This window comes from Triturus cristatus, chromosome 2_1 (assembly GCF_964204655.1).
Source record: "Triturus cristatus chromosome 2_1, aTriCri1.1, whole genome shotgun sequence".
NCBI classification, from domain to species: domain Eukaryota; kingdom Metazoa; phylum Chordata; class Amphibia; order Caudata; family Salamandridae; genus Triturus; species Triturus cristatus.
In genome coordinates this window covers 1,128,790,338-1,128,805,053 of record NC_140581.1, presented here as the reverse complement: position 1 = coordinate 1,128,805,053, position 14,716 = coordinate 1,128,790,338, and the positions used below count along the sequence as shown (strand labels likewise).

Here is a 14,716-nt window from a genome sequence, read left to right as displayed (position 1 = left end):
AAAGGAACAATGTCCATAAGGTTGATGTAAAAATAGGTGATGTGGTTAAAATTAAACCACCTGTAGGGTGTGCGGCGTGGTCAAAGTTCACTAAAGCACAAAAAGTAATACAATTATTTAGTAACTCTGTGAAACAGCTGATGGCAGGATTTTGAACAGTAACAGGGTTGTGGGTTTGGAGAAAAGGAAGAGAGAAGAAATGAGCATGAGTACTGTGAAAAGAAGTGAAGAAGGTGAAGGAAAGCATAGAGATGTGCATATCAGGAACAAGGGACAAGGTGTGACTGCAAGTTCTGATGGGGGATCTTGGAGTGATCAGAGTGGTAAAGTAAGAGTGAGTTATCATAGGAAAGTGCCACCACGTTATCTTAAAGATTTTGTCACTGTATAAAGTAGCCTTGTTGTTTGTACACAACTACCTTAACCCAGTTCGGTCTAGGGTCAATTCTGATTACTATTGTCTATTCAAATGTTATTATTTAAATGTTAAGAAGGAAGATGTGTGGTGTCGCCTGCATGTAGTTCTAGGAGTAGAACCACACACAGATAAGTGGAATTAGGAATGTTCATGTGGAAGGCTCTGTTTCTATTGGCGGTGTCATCAATAGTCAATTGATCTCAGCTGATGACGAATGAAGTGTATTTCCACATTAAACCTACTTTGTTACCTGACCGTACATGAGGATATTATTTCATATAGCCTTATAGCCCGCCGTAGCGGGCTATACTGGCTATTAAAGGCCCGCTGCAGCGTTAAACGCCCGAGCCGAAGGCGAGGGACTTTATCAAAGCAGAGGGAATTTAAAAGCCAGTATAGCCCTGCTACGAAGGGCTATAAGGCTATTAGAACATTCTGCCACTAGAGGGCAGAATGTTCTAACAAATAAAACAAAGCCTTCAGGGAGCGCAAGGGGATTGAAATCCCCTCAGGCTCCCTGAAGCCTTTGTTCACAGCCAGAACAAAGACACATTGGAATGTTGGAGCTCCAGGCTTATACAAGCTATTATAAGCCTGGAGCACTCCATTGTTTTCAATGGAGCTTCCAACATTCCAATGTTCTAATAAATATTACAACTCCTCCATAGCTTGATGATGTGTGGGTAGTCGATAGTCCGAAGTAGATGTAAGTGCAGGTTGATATTTCTACTTTTGTATTCAGGTATAACGCCGTCATAAAGGACTCACATCAAATGATGTGTACACAAGTTGTTCTGCTTAGTCAAAGTTCTCAAGATGTGTACTTGAGAATGTCAGTTTCCCAAATGCATTGATTACTGTTTTTGTAGGTAAGTGTTGTGTACATGTTTGTTAATTGGAGAAGTGTATGTTTTTTCCAACAAATTGTATAACCTGGCTTCGTTTTCCCCATTTGGAGATTTTATTATTGGGAAGGTTCAAGTTATGTCAACATATTTGGTACCAGACGTCAATCAAATGTAATACTATCATTAGCTGAGTGGTAGTATTGAACACTCCATGCTCATCATAGCCTTCTTATCCACATTCTACCGTGTATCGCTCTACGCACAGACCACTTCATCCGAAAGCCCTCACAATACCAAGAAAGAGATACTAGGCTGTGATCTTCATCAATGGAACGGTTATGAGCTCAAATATGTTTGGCATAAAACAGCTGAATGGAGTCAAGAGAGAGAGCAAGAGAGATAAATAGAGTGAAAGAGAGTATGAGATGGAAAAATACTCGCTTCAGCATAACTGGAGAGCATCCTAGCCCTCTGTTAATTTCTCCTTGTTCTTCTGAATGTTGCTTGTTTCTGGCTTTTTTCACTGAGCAGACAATTGGAAAGGCTGTACATGAGGGCAGCAATCATTGTGCAAATCCTAAGTAAGTCACTAACAGGTGGCCAATCCTTAAATGGTTAAAAAAAAAAAAACAGAGAGCGGGGGAGGACACTGCTCGTTTTAAAAACCCGCGAGGATCATTTCAAGCAGATTCCTAGCAGCAGGCCACAAGTCACGCTATGACTGTTCACACAGCAGCCCGAGTATAATTGCATTAAGCAAAACAAACACTCCCACGCTTCCTGTCGCTGATGAAAAGAAGGTTTAACTATCTGTTAATTAGCGAAGCCCTCCGTGTTTTGACTACTGGCTCGAAATACAATTTCTATTTTTGGACAAAACACACTTTCATATGTTTTGCTCCTGTTTTTTCCTCCAATCTGCAGACAAAGGTATTTATCAGTAACGATTGAGCATCAGCAAGATGTGATTTCAGAGGGAGCTCAGTGGCTAGTTATTCCCTCCCAAGTTGCAGCTCCTTGCCAAGGCCACAGCTCCACTGGTAGACATTGAGGGGGATGTTTCAAGGAATCTGCAGAGGGCATTTAAATGACACGAAATAGCTGCCTGTGGTATCCCCCTGAGACAATCAAGACACCTAGGGGCATTTTTATAAGCCCCTATCGCCACAGGAATGTCACGTTTTACGACATTCCTGTGGCGATAGGGGCTTCGCCTTGCTTACAAGGTGGCTTGACGCCATCTTAACGTGGCTTAAATATGGGGCAGTGCCAAAATTAAGACTGCGGAAAACCTGTTTTAACCTGGAGAAATGCTTTACTGCTTTACGTTTCCTCGTTTTTGCAGTTTCTATGTGGGCTGCATTGTACAACACACATGTAAACAGCAAAACACAATGAATGATTGTTTATGTGCAGGAAGGTGCCCCTTCAAAAATCATTAAAAAATGACGATTTGCAACTTCTATGTGTGCTGCACAATTCAGCACACATAGGAGTTACAAGTCACCATTTGTGATTGTTTATGTGCAGAAAGGAACAACTTCCTGTGCATAAACAATCATTCCCCCCAACGTGAGCATCATTGCACTATGGTGGAAATGTAAGGGTGCACCGTATCTTTGTAAATACGAAGGAGCTTATGTACAACAGAATGATGGAGCGTGGTGTTAAGCAAAACTTGCTACTGCCACGCTCTGCCATTCTGAAAACACAGGGTGCACCGTATTTACAAAGATATGGTGCACCCTTGTGTTTCCCCTAGCGCTGGCACTAAATGAAGCTGCCTGGCGCCAATGCAGGCACCATAGTGCAAGAGTGCATGTGTTGGGGGTAATGATTGTTTATGTGCAGGAAGGGACACCTTCCTGCACATAAACAATCACAAAATGGCGATTTGTAACTCCTGTGTGTGCTGCATTGTGCAGCACACATAGAAGTTGCAAATCGTCATTTTTTAAAATGATTTGTTAATGTGCAGGAAGGGACACCTTCCTGCACATAAACAATCATTCATGGCGTTTTGCTGTTTCTATGTGTGCTGCACAATACACCACACATAGAAACAGCAAAAACAAAGAGAAATAAAGCATTTCTCCTATTTCACCAGGTTAAGACCAGGTTTTCCCTGATCTTAATTTTGGTGCTGCCCCATATTTACGCCACCCGTGTAAATATGGGGCACCGCCCACCGCTCACTTATTGCCCTCCCCTTTCACACTAATTATAGTGTGAAAGGGTGCCTTATTTACAAGTCGGCGTTAAGCCACATTAAGTGGCTTAACGCCACCTTGTAAATAAGGCGAAGCCCCCATCGTAAAAAGTGACATTCCTGTGGCGATAGGGGCTTGCAAATATGCCCCGGTGCAACCCTGAGTTTTCAGAATGGCGGAGCGTAGCATTAGTAAGTTTGCGTAATGTCATGCTCCATCATTCTGTTGTGCATATGCCCCCTAGTGGCCACATTGGGAAATGTTGTGTGTCTTTAAAGTCCACCAGTATGGTGAAGACACCAAGTGGAAGATAATCAAACAATCAGGATTTTGAAAGCACGGCTTATCATCCAATAGGGTATCCAGGTGCTTGCAAGTCCAGGAGACGTATTTGAAACATCCAGGTCTTGATGGCCATTAAGAATTCCGGAAGTGAGGTGATGGTCCAGAGTTGCATGGGGAGGCTGTTCCAGGGCTTTGCTGCAATGTGGGAGAAGGATTGTCCTCCACTTCTGCTTTGGTAGATCATCAAAATCCGTTGATGGCATTTAAATAGCAAAAGGCCTACATTATCCACTGAACCAGTTTAGGTAGCTTATGTCTCCTTTAAGATCTGCCAGTGTAGGAAAGACACGTAGGGCCTGATTTAGCGTTTAAGGAACATGGTACTACATTGCAAATGTGACGGAATACTCTGTCCTCCAATCCCTCGGTCTATCCTCCTCATTTAGAGATTTAAAGGAGGGCAGACCATACACTTTCTGTTGACTGAGCCAACGTGGGCCAAAGAGAATTTTGGGAAACACAGCTGGAACACACAAGAATGGTTAAACTGTCAGTAATCAAATGCCATGCCTCTCTAACAATCTGGATGCTGCCTTCCAGTAAGTTAGTGAGGCTTTAACATACATCTGGGTAAAAATCCACCACCCCTTACGTGGCAGTCTGTCACATCGCAAATGCAGCCCACCACAGTGGCAGATCATTACACTGGGTAGGTCACTCAGAAGACTACAATTTCGGGTAAGTTCTGCAGCACTCCATGCTGCACCTGGTGGCGGAGTAAATGGTGGCTTTACCAGCAGGATGCCTGGCACATGACAGCCTTTATTTTGTGCAGTGAAGCAGCTGGAGCTGGAAACTGGATTTTCGTGCAATTCCTGTTACCAGCCTACTCTAAATCAAGGCCTTAGTCATGAGTGCAGTTCATTCTGTCTGGGTGGCTGACCTGGCTTTAGGCATGGGAGAGCTAGGCTCAGACTCTCTATGCCTAGATTTTGACAGGCGCACCAAACTTATCCAGAAAACTATTTTTAATCACTAATTTTTTATTGCAGACTCCTGCCTCCCGTTCAGCCTTCCAAGGTGCTGCTCTTGTTCCCTTCCCTTAGTTTCTTCCCATTTAATTTCTCCTCCATTTCTTCTGCCTCTTGCACTTCTTATAGCCTCACGCCTTAAATTTAGCACCTGAGCAGGCAATTCACGTGATGGTGGAGCCTGATCTGTGGACACAAAAGCTCCACTAACATTGCCAGCGTGCTATCTTTGCAAAGGCCGGCCCTGCTGGTTGGAATGAGGTGTTATGCTAGCCTACAGCTATATGGGTGGCATTTCAGTTTAGATCCTGATTCTAATGTGGGAATCTACGATCACTCTTGGATGAAATTATGCTATGCTAATATAACACTAAGCCTCAGCAATATATCAGATTCATTAACATCATAGAGCTCAATGGTGACCAGCTATACGTAAGACCAAAGCCACTGTCATAAAACACTTCATATTGAATGTTCTGTGTGCAATGGGAGAGGTATAAAATGTTGTGTGATATGCAATGTTAAGCCGCACATGAACAGATTTTGCCTCAAGCTCATATAAAGCAGATATTTCACATTCCAATAAAGCTCAGAGCACATGGAGTTTATCGCAGTCACGGTCCACGTTCACCATATTTAACAACACCCTGAACAAACTGGATTTACTGTGCGTGTTCTACATTATTACATTATTAAGAAACTCTTTGAGCTCTCGGGACATTAATGCTACATAGTATGATACTATACATAGTCTAGAAAGTACTTCAACCTATCGTCAGGGTAGTAAGTGCTATATAAATGGAATTACAATACAGTACAATAAAACATACAAAAGGTTGTAGCACATCTACATAGCTTCCTCACACTAGACTAGCACCTTCTCATTAAACAACCTCAAGGAGCTGGATTGGGCTTGCTATCAAACCACCATGTCACTCATGCAACCATAAGATCCACCGCATTGCTCTCAATGCTTGTAAACATTCCTCTCTTCCTCAAATGTTCTGATGTCACTGTCATGTCCATCAGAAGCACTGTGCTAGGTACCCAGGCACATCCCTACCGTTCTCCTTGTATCCCATTCCGAGAATGACCTCTGGAGCTCGGTAGTAGCGTGTCACCACGTAGGGGGTCATCATGAAGCTGGTGCCCGCTGTCCTTGCCAATCCAAAATCCAGAATTTTCAGTGTGCAATCTGACTTTACCACGATGTTGCTTGGTTTTAAATCCTGCAAGGGTTGGAAGGGAAATGAAAAGTAGCATGGTGGCCTCTATGTTTTTTAAACTCAAAATACTCCCATCTGCCCTTCCCTCCCTGATTCCGCCCAAAGTTTATTTTAAGTTTTGACAAAGGGTAAACAAATAATCAAAACTGCAGCAGCAGAAAATATAAAGCTGCTTTAGCGATAGGTTGTACAACTCTAATCCAAGGGGACAGGACCCATTTTGTTTTTTATGATATCCAACTGAGACTGTCTTGCCTCCAATGATTTCAAGAAGGAAATATTTGCATGGTCATGGTTATACTGAAAATCTCACATGGTTCCAGCTGTCATGGACTGACGTTAACACCCATCTATGTTTCCTGTGACTTAGAGCGGAGGGAGCAAAGTGACAGGGTAACATGAGGGGAAGTCAATGATAGTCTTGTGAGAATAAGTCTTAATATGAACCCTATGGGAGAACAATGATGCCCTATTAAACTGAAGCTTCATCGGTAGACTGAGCAATCGAGAAGCACTAGAAGCTGTTCCTCCACTCTTCTAAGGTAAGCAGCCCGGTAGATCCCAGAAACTAGCACAGATGTACTCTTTCTCAAGCACACCAAGTTCAAATCCATTTTGCATAAAACTGCGATCCCTTCATATTATAATTCGAGGTGGACAATATTTCTACTAAACAGCAACAATGACAAACTACTCGATTAAAAAAATGAAGTTAATGTGGGATGCACGAAAGTGAAAGAAATATTGAAGACATTTTTTTTTCTTTTATTATAGGGACAATACAATCAAATGTGCAGGACATTAAATGAGACTGAATGAAATTCTTTAATTAACGCAACAATAGAGTGTTATTAGAGAAACATGCTGTGATTTTACAAGTCTTGCGGTCACGAACATGATTTCTTAACCAGTCCACCATATGTTTGATGCTGTGATTCGAGTTTAAAGTAAAATCTCGAATTCACCCCCCACCCAATGAAGACCATGAACTCTATTCTAATTAGAAAGTTCATTAACGCCACAGCTACAGCTGTTCCCTGAGCATAATTGAAACAGGAATGTCAATGATACCAGTTACCAGAACGTTGATCAACTTATGTTTGCAGTTATGTGAATGAATTGCAGTTATTTCTTTTTACTGTTTTAGTCAACACTAAATTATCTGATCAAAGGGAAAACAGAATATATGTATGGACTTCTCAAAATACACACACAAATTAATTTGATACCAAAATATAACTATTTCTGATCAATAAGGACGCATATAGGAAATTTCAAGAAAGTACCCCATGTACAGTTAAATTTGTTAAATTTGGTAATATACCACCTAGATTTAAAGAATACATTTTCTAAAATTGCCAGTTGAACCATGCTATGGATTGAGCAAAGAACGGTAAATATTTACCTGCTTTTCCAATTGTCTTAAATAAGTCCTTAATTACAAGAAGAAGGAGCAACACAATTTAAATACAATAATGTCTATATTAGAATCAAATCTTCAAAACGAAAGAAGTCATTCAAAACCACGAGAAGTGAGCACTTTTTTCCTTATTACTTAATCTTTTTTTAACATTTGAAAACGCCTAGTGTGCTAGTGCCGGGAGCCCTACCGCTTGAGTTCTGTTGTTAGTATTAAATAAGTCTCCTACCCTCCAACAAAGCCCTCATGACTCTTGATTTCTTGCCTGGGTACAGGCCATCAACGCAAGGGATGTCCTTAAACAGAATATTTTTAAAGCTGATTATAGCTGTAAACCAAGCTAATTTGTGTGATACAATAATGGCTCAACGAATAAGAAGGATACGAATAATCGAAGTAGGTAAGCCTGGCTCACCCCATATCTCCAACAGTTATCCGAGTTTTAAACTCCCAATTTAGCTAGTTTTGCAAATGACCAATACAGCTTCCAAAGAGTTTTATTGCTCTGTCAACCGTAATTTAAGTTCAGGTCAAAGCTTCCACACGGCTGAACCATAACTGTTACATGATTCTGACAAGCCCTCCTCCCCAATCTCTTGACCCCAATCAATTCTATTTTTCCAGTGTTCTCCTCGATTCAGAAATTTCTAACATTTCTTTGTATATAAAAGACGTTTTCAAATGTGGATGATTCCTAAAGAGCCATTTAGCACTTAAATAGTCCTTTTGGTGAGCTTGCCTGACACTAAGATGGCCGCAGCCTGAGCGAGCTCCTGCTGCCACCCGTACCCGTACAACAGTTATCCGAGTTTTAAACTCCCACACTCCCAATTTAGCTAGTTTTGCAAATGACCAATACAGCTTCCAAAGAGTTTTATTGCTCTGTCAACCGTAATTTAAGTTCAGGTCAAAGCTGCCACCCGTACTGTCCTACAAAATTCAGCGGCATCCAGGCTACCTAGGGAACGGTATGCAGTGTAACCGGAGCATTAACACGTAGAGGCGGTTTGGCGCCTGCCCCGAGAAACATTGTGTGGTGCAGTCGCGTCCTGCCTGTGGCCTGTTGGGCTGTCTGTTCAACAGAGAGAAAGAAGCCGAGCCGGGTTGCCCAGATCTCACTGCGCGGCCCAGGGAGTGCGAGGTGAGCTTTCCCTGCCTGGCCCCGGTGGGTGCACCTGCTGTGTGTGTGGGTGAAGAGACGACCTCTGGAAAAATAGCCTGTGGAGGGCTTACAACAGGCCCCTGGGGTGCGCTGGGTGTCTTGGTGTGGAGCGCTGCGGACACTAGGCCTACGTTAAAGAAACTCGGGTCCCTGAAACAACCTGCAGGGGGAGATGGCCCTGGGCTCCCCTGTTTTTGAAATGGTAGTGCCCCCCCCTCTCTGCGATCACCGGCGGCCCGAGAAAACTTAGAGGGACAGAGACAGCCTCACCTGATGGTAGTTCTGGTCCTCCTGGCCCTGTGGGGCCTCTGAATAAAGCTGGTGTGTCCTGGTAGGAGGGCAGAGACTCTGCCGTCTGCGGGGTGGATTCCTGACTGTGCCTTTGCTTGTTCTCATAGACGAACCCCAAAAAGACCCTGATTGGGCCTAGTTGTAATGCGAGCGGGCCCAGGCGTGTCTGAAAGCACAACCCATTGACAGTGTGCAGATAGTTCACTATCCTGGAAGCTGGCGCAGGACACCTCTGGAGTTGGCCAGATTGTGCGAGGTCGTTGCAAAGTGGCCTGGTGCCCTCAGAAGTGGAGATAATAGGGAAGGGCGATAAAACGAAAATCCAGTCCGACCAGCGCAAATCGATCAGGAACAGGGATGAAGACCCTAACCTCCTACCCACGGAGCATAGTGATGAGACAACTGCCTCTGGGGAAGAAATACGACATATCCTTGCGGCAATGCAACAGAGCTTGGCATCTATAGACGGAAGATAGACTCACTGGCTTTCCGTATGGACAGTATGTCCGAACGCATGGACAAACACGCCGAGAGGCTAGACATGGCGGGGTGCAGAATATCAGAGGCCGAGGATGCACAGACTGAGATGGGAGCAGCACAGAAACAAATGGCGAAATTATTGACAACGATGCACGACAAAGCCGAAGACCTAGAAGCACGCTCTCGGCGGAACAATTTGCATATATTAGGTCTGCCTGAAACTACAGTCACTGGAAACATGGCATTATTTGTCAAACAATTACTGGTGTCCCTGATGGCCCGCAAAACATTCTCTGAGGTGTTTGTTGTAGAACGAGCGCATCGAACCCTGGGCCCCAGACCTCCGGGAGTGGCATCACCTCGCCCTCTGATAGAGCGAATACTGAATTACAGGATCAGGGACGCCGCTTTGGGGCGCGCCAGAGATCAAAAAGTGCTTAAATATGAGGGAAGCCCTCTTTCCGGACTTCACCTCACAGGTGCTGGTGGCACGCACAAAATTTGGGCCCGTGAAGCACAAATTAAGAGAACTACAACTGGAATTCGCAATACTCTACCCAGCCAGGCTCAAGGTGAACTTTGTCAGCAAATCCAAAATATACGGTGATCCTAACCAGCTACAGCAGGACCTCAAAAAGAACAACATCGAGAAGTCACAGGAACCTGCGAGGTCACCAGTAGCAGTGCGAGACGATGCGCTTGAGCCCACAGAACAGGACAATCATCTGGAGCCGGGCCCCCGGCGATGTAAGTGAAAGTCAGGCCGCAATTTATAATACAGCTAAGACGGACACTATTCGAACCGGATCTGCTTGCAATACAGAAACAGTGCTGTTTCTGTATTGGTGCGGAAAAATGAAATGAGTAATGTTTGTGGGTTGATTCTTTTTGGGAGTGTGGGGTCACTTCATAAAGGGAGGGGGGTTAGTTATGGTGATGTAAATGTGCCATGTGTTACTATTTGGATATACTGTGGGGGGTTATTTTAGTTCAGCAGCTAGCAAGCTGCGATTACGGTATCTACAGAAACTGTGCATGTCAAGCTATATGATAATGTGTACTTCACATGGTACGTCAGTATGCATACGTAAAACATGTTCATGATGCACTCCACTAATGTTAAATCCCGTATTAGGTTTATGTTTTGGAATGTAAGGGTCTTTAACGATCAAAGAAAAATTTGCAAAGTGGTGGCCAATTTGCTTAGACACAACACTGTTGTTGCTATACTTCAAGAACCCCACCTTACCCCAAGATCTGGGACATTGACCCCTAGAAGAATGAAAGGCGTGTGCATATTGCCTGGGTTCTCATCTGATGCTAGAGGGGTACTTATTTAGGTTCGAAAAAACTCAGGCCTACAGATACAAGAAGTAGAGGTGGATACAGAGGGCAGTTACGTGATGGCTAGATGCCGTAAAGACAGCTTTAATGTGCTACTGGTGGGGGTTTATGGGCCAAATCATGACGACCCTCAATTTTATCATGCACTACAAGATAGGCTAATGAGACACCCCCATATGCCAATACTTTGGAGGGGCGACTTCAATTGTAAACAGAATCCTAAATTAGATAGGTCGAAAGGCGCTCCTAGACGTCCCTCTCCGGCTGCCTGTGCCATAGCCAGTATTGCGGAGGGTCTTTGTGACGTTTGGCATCACCGCTCTCAGTTGGGTAGAGAATAGATGCACTATTCATCAGTCCAAGACATACACACTAGAATAGATTACTGGTTTGCATCCCGCGCGCTGCTCCCCTTCATAGAGGACTGTACACTTTGGCACGAACGCTTTCAGATCACTCGCCGGAAACGCGAAATATTTCACTTGCCAACATGCACTGCTGTGGGCGCACATGGCGTTTTCCACAATACTCGTTACTGGACACTGTTTTCCGGGCTGAATTGGGTAATGCAATCGATGAATTCTTTGCCACAAAGCTGGGTAGCGTATCCTCTATGTGCTCTAATTGGGAGACCTTTAAAATCGACATAAGAGGAATGGTGATCTCTAAACATGCAGGGGTATTAAAATCTATTTGTACTCAACTACAGAAGGTAGACACCACGCTTAAAACACTGGAGCGTTTCAAGCGTGCTGCACCAGCTTATACACCTCTAAAGGGTCTTCCGCCTCAGAGTCAGATGAGGAGTACCTTGCACATATAGTGATGGTATGGCTGGAAGATAAGGACAGAGAGGGACTTATAGCCACTCTTAGACCAACGGAGAGTTTAGCAGCACTAAAGGAAATGCCTAACGAAAAGGCCCCTGAGGCAGATGCATTAACTGTAGCCTTCTACAAGGCATACCAGGATAAACTGATCCCACATTTGGTGAATCTCTTTGAGGAGATGGCAAACCAGGGGATAATGCCACCATCTATGAGGGAGGCTACCTTGATCACCTTGTTAAAAACTGGCAAAACTCCCAAACACTGTTCCTCCTACAGACCCCTAGCCCTACTTAACACAGACACCAAGCTGTTTGCCGAGGTGCTGGCAAATAGGCTTGCGCCCCTCTTTCCGAAATAGGTAGTTCCAGAACAGACTGGGTTTGTGCTGGGGCACTTGCTAACGAGTAATCTGAGAACTCTCTTCGGTACCATAGCAAGAATTAATCCGAATATCACAGTCGCAGCATTATTCATAGATATTGAGAAAGCATTTGACTCGGTAGAGTGGAGGTTTCTATACGCAGTCTTAAGAAGAGTGGGAGTGGGGGATATTTTCTTAAAACTAGTGGAGGTCTTGTATGCACAGCCAGTGGCACACGTATGAGTTAATGGCACTGTGTCACGACCGATAGTTATTGCCAGAGGAACGAGACAAGGCTGTGCCCTTTCCCCCCTTCTATACGCTCTGGTGGTGGAACCTCTGGCCTGCGCGATGCGTGAATACCACACATTTAGAGGCATACGTTCCCTGCACTGTAACCTGACTATCGCAGCATACACGGATGACACATTACTCTATATACATTATCTGGAGCTTAACCTTAAATTAATGCTCCAGGAGGTGGAGAGATTTGGACAGCACTCAGGTCTATTCATCAATTGGCATAAGTTGACAATCTTCCCCCTAACAGCAGCTACTACACCCATTCACACTGATTATCCTATAGAGTGGACCACAGACCCACTGAGGTACCTGGGCATAAAGACAGAAGCCATCGATAAGTGGATTCAACTCCCACTGTTTCTCGTAGGCCGTATTGCATTAATGAAAATGGTTGTGCTCCCACGGTTTCTTTTTCTCTTTGTAAATGTCCCCATCAGTCTGCCTAGATCTTTTTTCCACAATCTACGCTCATTACTAACGCGGCTCGCCTGGGTCGGTAAGCAACCCTGTGTTAAATGGGACAACTTAACCAAAACGTACTCGGAGGGCGAGCTGAATGCCCCAGATTTGGAGAGATACTACAGGGCTGCACAAACACTGCATGCGCACTACTGGATACATGGCCCACATAACCTGCCACATCTATATATTGAACGTAACATGGTCTCACCTACTCCACTACCCAAATTATTGACTGGTGACTCTCTGGGAAAACCCTGCATAATAGATCCAGTAGGGTGCACAGGGTGTCAACTACCCAGATAAGCAGTTACCCAACATCTTAACGCAGCATACTCTCCTAAACTGCCCATAGCGTGGTGCGATTGGTTTCCACTCTGTAACGACCGCGCAACACTACAAACTCTACATAAATTACAAATAGTACACATGGGGGACCTTTTTCTGGACGGTGTAGTGAAAACGTGGGAACAAACGTCTTCTCAGGCCCAGACGGTGACTACACTAGACACTTACCAGTACTACAGAGTGCGTCAGGCACTGCACGCAATATTAGGTGCCAACATGGCTGAGCCACAAGAAATAAAATCGCTGACCTTTCTGTTACAATCAGAGTCCCCGCAACATGGTATCACAATACTTTACACACTCAGAAAGGAAAAGACAACCCCAATAAAAAAGAAATTTCAATTAGAATGGGAAGAAGAGCTAGGCATAGAAATTACAGAGGCACAGTGGACCCACGGTTTTAATAACACTAAGTCCATTTCGCAGAATGGGAGAAACAGATTAATTCACTCCAAGTATCTCCACAGAGTTTACTACACCCCGGCACACCTATATAAATATGGGATAAGGGCAGATGATAGATGCATGAGATGTACAGTGCCAATTTTACACACCTTCCATGGGATTGCCCTGGGGTCCGTGCCTTTTGGGGCGAGGTGTTTGCTGCGTTGAAGGAAATATTGGAGCTGGCATTACAAGAGACACCGTTAGTTCCTCTCTTAGGGTTTGATAAGAACATACCCAAAACTGTGCGCAGACTGGCTTCCATTGGCCTATTACTCGCGAAGAGAAGAATTGCACTGAGATGGATGTGTGGTCCCTTACCCAAACTGACAAAATGGCGCACAGACCTGGCTTACTGTTCTACACAGTCAGAGAATTATAATGCATTAATGCCTGGTAAGTCTCTGCCTAAAGATATATGAGGCCATACCAAGCGTACTTGTTGAAAAAAGCTGCAGAAATCAATACTCATGCAGAACAAGATAGAGTGGGTGTCGGTTGAATAAAGCTCACACTGGCATCCAGTTAATTGATACATACGAAGGGTGGCGTGATGAGTGAGGACGGGAGTGGACGTGTTATTATACTAAAGTCATAAAATGTTGGGAATATAAGAAGCTGTCACAAAGAACTGCTAGAACACTTACGGGTATCGGGTACGATACGGGTAGATTGTTGATTGTGAGATAAATAAGCCGCATATACTGACATCATGTTATCATATTAATCCAATATGTGTACAGAAGATATTTTATCGTATAAATGCTGCTTGCACTGCTGTGATGTTTTCAAAAATCTTAAATAAAGTTTAAACATTTTTAAAAAAAATAGTCATTTTGGTTCATTCCATCAGACCAAGAAGCAATATTTTGCAACCTCTGATGCATGCTGCAATCTGAATCTTAAAGGATGCTATAGGCACCCATGACCGTACATCACTAAAGCAGATCCCAAAAAACTCCCTGTTGAACTTCAACAGCTAGGGGCTCATTAGTTACGCAGTGGGAGTGGAACCGCCTGACTAGTAGTCAGCGGTTTCACTACCTGTATTCCAATGTAATAGCCTGCAGGTTGGTCGGAAATATGCCTTTTCCAATTACAGCCTGTGCTGCGGCCCATTACAGGGCCGCATCACAAGCTGCAATTGAAAAAGGCATATTTTACATATTTATGCACCGTGTGGTGCCTGGCACACAGTGTATGGATGCTTGGGGGGCACCGCATGTGCTCCCCAGGCCCCATAGTGGAGACCCAGG

The 14,716-nt window shown here is 44.2% G+C and overlaps 1 protein-coding gene across 5 annotated transcripts in view; it reads right to left on the bottom strand.

The window, feature by feature from the left end:
- Positions 1–14,716, bottom strand: part of MAPK10 (mitogen-activated protein kinase 10) — a 948,252-nt gene that overhangs the window by 214,873 nt on the left and 718,663 nt on the right. For all 5 annotated transcript variants that reach the window (XM_085636553.1, XM_085636554.1, XM_085636551.1 and 2 more), the window contains one exon: positions 5,856–6,021. In XM_085636553.1, coding sequence (XP_085492679.1) covers positions 5,856–6,021 — 166 coding nt within the window. The remainder of the gene's footprint in view (positions 1–5,855; positions 6,022–14,716) is intronic.